General features: G+C 39.6%; 1 protein-coding gene across 1 annotated transcript; it reads right to left on the bottom strand.

The window, feature by feature from the left end:
• Positions 1-150: 150 nt before the first annotated feature.
• hus1 (HUS1 checkpoint clamp component) lies at positions 151-8,818 on the bottom strand. Its single transcript, XM_061964715.2, has 8 exons — positions 8,614-8,818; positions 4,244-4,371; positions 3,997-4,173; positions 1,144-1,251; positions 999-1,073; positions 839-938; positions 639-773; positions 151-566 (listed from the first exon to the last, which is right to left on the bottom strand). Exons 1-8 carry the CDS (start codon positions 8,663-8,665, stop codon positions 484-486), a joined length of 858 nt encoding a protein of 285 aa, XP_061820699.1. The 5' UTR covers positions 8,666-8,818; the 3' UTR covers positions 151-483.
• Between the last annotated feature and the right edge of the window lie 2,222 nt (positions 8,819-11,040).

Below are 11,040 nucleotides of genomic sequence, written 5' to 3' on the forward strand. Positions count from 1 at the left end.
CGCTGGCACAAAGGTGCGCTTGTGTGTCACTCAGCAACACACGCGCGCACAACACTGAGGTTTAAATTTCACAATCCCAGCAGGAACTTTGGACATGACGCACAAATACACAGGTCACTTCATTAGGTACAGACCCAAACGAGAGCCCAATGATTGACAAAACTTTTATTATTGTTTATATTCTGATGACAATTAAAGATAACGCCTCGATTGACACAATTTAGATGCTGTGTCACATGATCGTCGCAAGAGTGCCGGATGACCATGTGACTTCATCACTCTCTGCCATTAACTTTGTAACAGAGGGGGCGGAGCCTTGAGGCCCCTCCAGTGTCATGTGACCATGCTACAAACTGCTTTCATGACACGCCAAAGCCGTTGGAACACTTAAAACTAAACGTCCAAACGCCATTTTGTTTTGTGGCGGCGTGGCCCACCTCCTCAAGTTGCTGTTTTGTACGTCTCCTAGGCGGCGGCAAGCGTCTACGCCACGGCGGGTATGAAGTACTGCAGCGAGACGTCCTCGTGCAGCAGAATGAGGTGAAGCACCCTCTGGTGGACGATGTCTGAGGGGACGAAAGGCGAGCGCGTTTGAACGTGTTGTGCCAGGCTGTAGGTGGCGTTGTGGAGGTACGTACTGCACATGGCTTTGCTCGGGTTGACCTGCTGACCGATGAGGAACTGCTGCAGCTTCCTGATGTCCACGCGAGCCTGGGCCATGGTGTCCGGGTCACGCCTCCGAGACGGGCCGCCATCTTGGGAGGCGTCGTCATCTGCGGGGCAAAAAAGATTGTTGTCGCAACTAAAGATCCATGGCAATAATACCAAACATCTTTACCCCACTGAGGGTTTCCCAGGTCTTTGAAGTGAGTAGTGACAGACACCAGGTCGGTCTCGATCTTCAGGTTCATCTCGCCGCTCATGTTGGCCTCCACCACCTGACGCACACACGCTTGTCAACAACCGCCGGGATGTGCCTCCATGTGACATGAGCATACCAGAAAGTTGGAGAGGTTCTTCATCCGGTCCACCACGTTCTTCATGGTCTTCAGAGGCGGCAGGTAGACGCTCACCTAATTGCAAAAAAGACTTGGCGGTGGTGTCTCCAAGACAAGGACCGTGACCAAACACGTGGACACTCACATCAAAGTCGGGCATGCTGGGTTCTTTGAACTCGTGCCAGAGTCGCCGTGGTATGACATCGACCGGGATGTCGTGCGTGACCACGCGGCTGGTGCTGGACATGGTGGGCTGGACAGGATTTGATATCACTGATGAGGTCAAAGACTTTATCTAGGACAGGGGTGTCAAACGTACAGCCCGCGAACAGGTTTTATCCGGCCCACAGAATGAGTTTGCTCAGTATAAAAATTTGCCGAAATTTTTGAATGAAATAAACTGCTGTTCTAAATGTGTCCACTAGATGTCACAATAGCCATTCTTTGTATCTTTGTAGATGATGCTACATATGTAAAACAAAAAATTAACCACATGATGTTAGTGCACCAGTTGAGGAAAATGAGCAACTTGCCAACCCTCCCGATTTTTCCGGGAGACTCCCGAATTTCAGTGCCCCTCCCGAAAATCTCCCGGGGCAAACATTCTCCCGATTTTCACCCAGACAACAATATTAAGGGCGTGCAGTGATGGCTCTGCCTTTAGCGTCCTCTACAACCTGTCGACAGGTCCGCTTTTTCACCATACAAACAGCGTGCCGGCCCAGTCACATGTTGTATGCGGCTTCTGCATACTCATGTAAGTGACTGCAATACATACTTGGTCAACAGCCATACAGGTCACACTGAGAGTGGCCATATAAACAACTCTAACACTGTTACAAATATGCGCCACACTGTGAACCCACACCAAACAAGAATGACAAACATTTCGGGAGAACATCCGCACCGTAACACAACATAAACACAACAGAACAAATACCCAGAACCCCTTGCATCCCTAACTCTTCTGGGCTACAATTTACACCCCCGCTACCACCAAACACCCCCCCCACACACACCTTAACCCCCCCAATCTCTCGAATTCGAAGGTCTCAAGGTTGGCAAGTATGCTACATAAATAACATCCAATTTGATTTTGATATTATTTTTTTTATCTTAATAGATTGAAAATTAACACCAACAAGTTGACTGATGAATATTATCACATAATTTATTCAGAAAGTATAAATAATGACAAAGATTGGATACTATTAACCGCAACATGTACCGTATTTTCTGGACCATAGGGTGCACCGGATTATAAGGCGCACTGACGATGAATGGTATATTCTTTTAATCTTTTTTCATATATAAGGTGCACCGGATTATAGGGCGCATTAAAGGAGTCTTTTTTTCTTTTTTTTCTAAATGTAAAACACTTCCTTGTGGTCTACATAACATGTACTGGTGGTTCTCTGATCAAAATGTTGCATAGATGATGTTTTACAGACCATCTTCAAGTCGCTTTCTGACAGTCGCTTCAGGATGTGCCGTTTTGTGGGCGGTCTTATTTACGTGGCTCACCTTCAGCAGCGTCTTCTCCCCGTCATCTTTGTTGTAGCGGTGTAGCGTGCAAGGACGGGAGTGGAAGAAGTGTCAAAAGATGGAGCTAACTGTTTTAATGACATTCAGACTTTACTTCAATCAGTAACGGAGCAGCATCTCCTCACCCGGAAACAAACACACCGGAAATGTGTCCCGTGAAAAAGCGTCCAACCGGAACTCTCTAATAACTAAAGTTCCTTGGGTGAATAATGTAAACTCACTACACCGGTATGTTTTAGCGCTTTAATGGCGAGTTTACTGACAGATGTAAGTAAGAACTTTACACTACTTTATATTAGAAATGACAACAGCGGAGGATGAATGTTCTATAACAAGAAGATAGACAAAAAGAGGAAGCTTATCGACTACGGTGTTGTCACGGACTACAAAGGCGTACGCGTGCAATTTTTCAGGATTTACGCAGATCCTAAATATAGATGAGCAGGTACCAGAAGGTAAGAAAAGTTGCTTTTGCATTATACTGTGAAACAAAACACCAGATAATATGTCTTATTAATATGTCTTACACACACCATAATAATACTCCTATGTTGAAGCACAGTACAATCCATCAAGCGGTGCGGCTTCATAGCTTACAAAAGTTGTACTAAAACATTTTGATAGATTTTTGAGCACCGTGTGTAATGTTCTATACTTTTAATGGAACATTTAAAATGTTGATGTTGTGTACTTGAGTCCCATCATTGTGCAGGCTACATGTATCTCTTATGTTTGACTGCCATCTACTGGTCACACTTATCATTACACCATGTACCAAATAAAATAGCTTCGAGGTGGGTGAGCTCAACCAAACTTATTCCTTACATTAGGCGCACCGGGTTATAAAGGCGCACTGTCGAGTATGGTACGGAAAATACAGTAAGTGTAAAAAAAAAAAAAAAAACATTATGATTTGTACATTTTCAGAATGTGCTTGTTCTATTTCAATCTGAAGTTGTCTTTATTTTTAAGTTATCGTGCCGTGATTTTACCAGTCCGGCCCACCTTGGAGTGGATTTTTCTCCATGTGGCCCCCGATCCAAAATGAGTTTGACACCCCGGACCTAGGAAGTATCACAGCGCTTCACCTTTTTCCACATTTTGTTACGTTATAGCCTTATTCCAAAATGGAATGAATTCAAATTGCCCAAAAACTTTTGTGCCGAGCTTGTGGCACCGTATTCAAAAGGTGCCAAAGGTGCATCAACACAATATTGAGCAAAGGGTCTGAATTCTTATGTCCACGTGGTTTCTTTACTCTTTTATTTTTAATACATTTGCAAAAAGCTCTAAAAAAACATTCTCACATTGTCATTATGGGGTATTGTTTGTAGAATTTTGAGGACAAAAAAAATGTATTCCATTCAAGAATAAGGCTGTGAAATGAACTGGAAAAAATGAAGCGGTGTGCATACTTTTCGGATACACTGTAGATGTTTTCCCCCAATCTCACCAGCTCGGCAGCGATGGTCAAACAGGGGCAGTGCTTCTTGGTCAGTTTGACTTTGACACTTTTGGCGTTCTGGACCGTCTTCAGGGCGCGGGACACGTTCTCTGGAGTCACTTCCAGACAAATCTCGTTGTCGTCCGGAGACACGCCCTCCATCTGGTATTCGTCAAAGAAGTTGGCCTGCGGGCAGAATGACTCGCATGTCAGAAGCTGAGACAGGTCAATAACAAAAAGGCTGACAGGAGGCTACCTGGGCGAGCTCACACCACATGCCCACGCCTCCGTTTGCCACTTTTCCACTGAGGACGAAGAAAAGGTGGTCCTCCGTCACACGCAGGACACAAGTCTTGGTCAGCTTGGAGATGGTGCTCACCACGCCTACATGTGGAGCAGTCTCTTTTATTCAGCCTGAAGGTACTCAGCACTTTATCACAAACACTAGACTTGAAAAAACTACACATTTCATTACAGGTGGAGATTATATTAGGTGCAGCAAAATGTAGGTACGTGACATCCATACTTTCTCCATTGCACAGGCAGCTTGTGACCGCTAAGATCAAGGCGGTTTGCAATGTGCGTCAGTATTTTCTGTGTCTGTGGCGAGGGTTATTTTTGAAATAATTGAAAAGCAAAGAGGTTGATGACGTAGTTCAAGTTCTCCAGTAGTGCATCGAAATGCCAAATTTTACATCTCAAGGTCATACAAAACTACACCAGAGTTTTAATATGTTTACTTATAGTTGTATTGTTTTGTGTACATGTCTGTCCTTATACCCCTAAAATATTTAATACGTTTAAAAAGGAATCTGGCCCGCGGGGTGTCAACAACCTAATTGTAAATATTTGCCAATTTAGTTGCTACAACTTTGCTGCTATCTTGTGGACCAGGGGTCCGGAACCTTTTCGGCTGAGAGAGCCATGAAAGACAAATATTTTAAAATGTACTTCCATGAGAGCCATATAATATTTTTTAACACTGAATACAACTAAATGCGTTAATTTTTAAGTAAGACCAACATTTTTAGAGTATAATAAGTCTCTTATTCTTTTGAATAACATTGTTATTCTGAAGCTAACCAATAATAAATAAAATACTTCTTACCATTAATGCGACTTCTTGAGCAGGTGCGGTAGAAAACAGATGGATGGATTAAAATGCATGAGAATGTTTTATATTTCGAACATTATTTTTAACACTGTGATTACCCGCGGAATTATTCATTACTTATCGTGTTAAGCAATGTCAGCTAAGATTTATCTGAGAGCCAGATACAGTCATCAAAAGAGCCATAGGTTCCCTACCCCTGTTGTGGACAATGTGAGTAAATAAGGTCAATGAGGATGAATTTTACGTGGAAGTGTAGACAGCACAGCATTTACTTATATGATTATGACCCAAACCACACAACCTTTCCCACTCATGGCGCAAAACGGTCACACATAACAACCTTCTCACTGAACTTTATAAATATAATAAAACATCTCCAAACACTATTCATACACATCACAAAAGTAAATAAGGTACGAGTCAAACTTTCACATTCTCTTAACAGCCAATTATATTCATTTTTAATTATACATCCATTAAATCATCCATCCGTCCATTTTCTACCGCTTGTCCCTTTTGTGGTTGCGGGGGGTGCTGGAGCCGATCTCAGCTGCATTCAGGCGGAAGGCGGGTTACACCCTGGACAAGTCGCCACCTCATCGCTTGGCCCATTAAATTATATTAATATAATATAATATATACACACACAGTATATACAGTTACTTTACATGCAGTCGGCTGCCAAATGTTTTATAAATAAATTACATTATACATATATATATATACACACATATATATATATATATATATATATATATATATATGTGTGTGTATATGTATACATATATATATATATATATATATACACATATATATATATGTGTATATATATATATATATATATATATATATATATATATATATATATATATATATATGTGTATATGTATATATATATATATATATATATATACACATATACATATACACATATGTATATATATATATACACACATATCATATATATATATATATATATATATATATATATACACACAGTATATGTGTGTACAGCTCTGGTAATGGGTACATTCGCACCCACCTGTACAAATGTACTTCAAAATGTAACAATCAAAATAAATATGACTTTTTTTTTTGTTTACTAGGGCATGCATATATAATATGCATTAGTTTGACCATTTAAAATCAACGATAATAAAAAGGAGATGCTTGGAAATAGCATAAAAATGCCCCAAAAACATGGAAAAACGCGATTCATAGCGTTACTTTTTGGTGTAACCATCATGAGCGTTCTGTTCAGGTATATTTATTTTATATTTTGATAAATCATCATAAATAGGTATTGATCAATATTTAAGCTGTGTGTATTTGATTTCAGTTTGCTTTTGACATCTTATTTAGAATTGTAGTTGAAACTTTTACAACCTTGTGTTGCACTCATGATGGCGTAACCAAACTAGATTATTTTGAATATTTATTCCCTTTTTTACATTTAGTATATTTAAATATACTGTGTTTTATGCTTTTTTTTTCTTTTTGGAACATGTACTATACATATAATACAATAATGTCCAATATTAAAGTATGTTTCCAGCAATACTTTAATTTTGCTTTTGAAAGTAACACTCCAATGTCCATTAGTGGAGCTGTACACATATATATACGCACACACAAACACAGTACACACATATACCTATATACATCTATATATACATACATACACACATTTACACATACATACATACATACATACATACATACATACATACATACATACATACATACATATATATATATATATATTAGAGATGCGCGGTTTGCGGGCACAACCGCGGAGTCCGCGGATTATCCGCGAATCGGGCGGATGAAATTTAAAAAAATTAGATTTTATCAGCGGGTCGGGTCGGGTCGGGTCGGGTCGGGTCGGGCGATTAAAATAAAAAAAAATTAGATTTTAAATAGATTCAGGCGGGTGGCAGTTAAACCAATTCGGAAATATGATGTAGCGGCTAGCTACGGGGTGTTAGCCAATGGCTTTGGCTGGGGGGCGGGACTTCCGGGCAAGTTAGGGAAGTGACGTTGTTGACAGGAAGTGTTAGTTCGAGTTTTGCCGGGAAAGAGGGGAGACGCACATTGGAGCTGTTGTGTGGTTACATTGCATCTTATTACAATAAATACGAGACAAACGAATAAGTCTATGAGCCTACGTTCCTGGGAACATTACAATATATACATAGTTAAATGTTGTTACCCACATACGAAAAACGAGCAGGCACCTGCTGCATATGCCACAACAGAAGAAAAAAAAAAAAGAGATGGACACTTTTACGGAGCGGAGAAGGCCCCCGACGCCTCGCCGGGGTCCGGGACCGAGGCCCCTTCCCCCGAGAGGGCCCCACCGGGAGCCGTAGCTGAGGCGATCCGCGAGAAGGGCCCGACGCACGTCCAGGGTCACCACCGCGCCCACCGCACCGACACCCCGCCTCGTCCGCCTTCGTCGCGGCCGGCATCACGCGCAGCAGGTAAGCAGCTTACCTGCCCGCCACCCCCGTGGCCGGGGGCTCGTAACAGGGGTCACTCCGCGCGCAGTGCGCTCACGAAAGGGGTGGGGCTCACCCTGGTTGATATAGACAGCAGCTAGGACGGTGGCCATGGAAGTTGGAACCCGCTAAGGAGTGTGTAACAACCCACCTGCCGAATCAACTAGCCCTGAAAATGGATGGCGCTGGAGCGTCGGGCCCATATACCCGGCCGTCGCCGGCAGCGAGACGCGCTTGGAGGTGCGCTCAGCGCGGCTCCCATATGATTGCGCACTGGTGTGCGTCTGGGTCGTGACAGCGTGGCACGCGAATGTCTGTGCTGCGTTGGATCAGTCTCCTTTCTTTAACAGGCAAAAGCTTTATAACCTCACTAATGCCTTGCATCGTCTATATTAGATATATAACAACGGGCGGGTGCGGGCGGATGGCGGGCGGATGCAGTTCTGATCAAATGTTAGATCGGGTGGATTGCGGATGGTTGACGACTTTCTGATGCGGTTGCGGATGAAATAATTGCCTATCCGCGCATCTCTAATGTATATATATGTGTGTATATATATACACAAATATATATATATATACCTATATATATATATATATATATATACACACACACACACACACACACATATACCTAAATACATCTATATATAGATACATACACACATTTACACACACACACATACATACATACATACATACATACATACATACATACATATATATATATATATATATATATATATATATATATATAAAATTGATAATTAAAGACAAAAAAGCGATTTATTCTTGAACTTCAAAAATTCGTAGCTCCCTTAATATGTGGCCTATCACAATGGTTCAAGTACCAATGGAATTAATTTTCCAAGGTCTTTGCAATGGTATCAATTACTTTGACATGTTTTGCACTTTACTTTATTTTTTGTCACGTACGTACTTTTCGGCATTTACACAATTTGAAATTAAGTCATGTGTGTATATATTATTCGACGCGCTGATAATACTCACGAGTGAAATGGTTGAGGCACGCCACGTCGACAATCTTCCCACGAAACTTCATGTTCAGCCAAGACGATACAAATGTTTAAAGAATTAATTTTAATTCGTATTCCCTCCCCCAAAAAATATAAAAGTTGTTCAGCTTCCCGCTGTGTTATGTCGGTCCGTCCTTATTTAAGTTCCGCCGGAAACTAGTAGCACACATTTACATGGCTTCTTCTTCTTCTTCTTTTAGCCGGGTAACAATACCATTTTACTGCCCTCTTTGGGCCGTTTTTCGTACTGCGCCTACGTGATGTTGAATGCAGTTGTATTGTACTTCACTTTTTCCATTTAAAAGGTGTGCATGTATGAAATAAATCAAAACAGTCACAAGACTGCTTTTTGTAACCATACTTTATTGTTCATTTTACCCTCCATCCTCAGAAAAGTGATATTTGCTGTTTTAATTAAAACGAGTCCGTCTCTCTATAGGTCCGTCGGAAAATTCTACCACAAGTTTATATGGCTTCTTCTTCTCTTTGCTAAAAATAAGTTATACAATGGCGTTTTACTGCCCCCTTTAGGCTGTTTAGCTTCCTGCACCTTGGTTATGTTGACACAACAAAATATTGTATTGTACCTGACTACTTTCATTTAATGAAATATATTAAATAAATCAAAAGAGTCAAACTACGAGATGTTTTCTGCTATTTCTAATCATAACACAGTTCATTTTACCCACACTCCAAGGAACATCAACATTAAATCCTTGGTATTTGTTGTTTTATTCTAAAGCAGTCCATTAAGGCATCTGAAATAAACAAATTGTGTGTGTATATGAAGAACAATAATTTTGGATCACTTAAAAAAAAACACAATGTCATGTAATTCTGGTGTCTGGCCACAAGATGGCGTTGCAAAATACAAAAGACTGTTTGCGCAGTTCAAGTGTGGACTTGTTGAAGACTCCAAGTGTGTGCGTGCAATCAACCCATTTAAACAAAAAGTAGCTGCCACAACCAACAACCTCTGGTTAATATGCTGTTCACAAACATTATGTTTATTTTATTGACTTACTTCATAAGATGCATTAGTTTGAAGTTCTACTTTTTGCCGATTCAGCACACCTGTGTGTTTTGAACTTGTTCACCCTCTAAAGCAGACTTGTCAAAAGTGTGGCCCCGGGGGCCATTTGCGGCTCACAGCTATTTTTTTTTAACAGACCACGGCACATTCTAAAAATACTATTAAAAACACATATAAAAAAAAGTGAAATAAAAGAGCAAACAGGTGAAAAGTATTGAGACTAAGTTGCAAAGTTGACTCTAATAACACAAAGCTGCCATGCAGGCTGTTTATTTTCTTGGAAGCTGTCATTGCTCCAAGAAATAATGAATCATAATCAATGTTGTTATGAATTTTTCACTTATTCACTTTCAAATATTTTGGGGGGAAATATTGCATTTTTGTGTGTTTGCCATGTACAGTAGAAAAACAGCGTTCTTTGACAAAAAGGGCATAAAACAAATAAAGATTAAAAAAAAAAAACATGAACAAATATTGTACACTTATAATCGACAGACAGATCTGAAGTTGAACTCCAGACTTAAGTTAAAAAAGATATATATTGTATTTGACTTATTTGTAAAACTTTTGAGTTAGGCTTTTTTGGATCCCTAAGAATTTTAGTAAGATGTTTTTTTAAACTGTCAGTGTTCAAAGAATAATAATGAAGCAAAATCAATTTTGTTATGAATTAATGACCTATTTAAGGATCAAATTACTCATCAAATATCCATCCATCCATCCATTTTCTACCGCTTGTCCCATTCAGGGTCGCGGTGGGTGCTGGAGCCTATCTCAGCTGCATTCGGGCGGAAGGCGGGGTACACCCTGGACAAGTCGCCACCTCATCGCAGGGCCAACACAGATAGACAGACAACATTCACACTCACATTCACACACTAGGGCCTATTTAGCGTTACTCATCAAATATTCCACTTTGAAATTTTGTGGGAGGGGGAAAATTATGATTATTTGGGGGGTGCCATTAAAAAAGGGTTCTGACATATTTATACAATAAAACTATTATAAATTATAAGTATTTCTTATATATGTAAATATGTTTGGTATAATAATTTAATTAGTTACTAATTTAAATGTTTATTTTATATATATATATATATATATATATATATATATATATATATATATATATATATATATATATATATATATATATATATATATATATAATAAAACGTGTATAAATATATATTATACAAACAATTATATTTAAATAATTAAAATGTATATATTTATAATTATATTTATATATAAATCTGAAGTGGGTCTAGAAGCATTAACATAAAAAAAAAGTGACTTATTTTAAACATTTTTAAGACTGATTTCCTGGGTTCAAACTTGAGGGAATCCTAAAGGTTGAAAAAATAC

The sequence above is a fragment of the Nerophis lumbriciformis genome, linkage group LG07, assembly GCF_033978685.3.
Source record: "Nerophis lumbriciformis linkage group LG07, RoL_Nlum_v2.1, whole genome shotgun sequence".
NCBI classification, from domain to species: Eukaryota; Metazoa; Chordata; class Actinopteri; order Syngnathiformes; family Syngnathidae; genus Nerophis; species Nerophis lumbriciformis.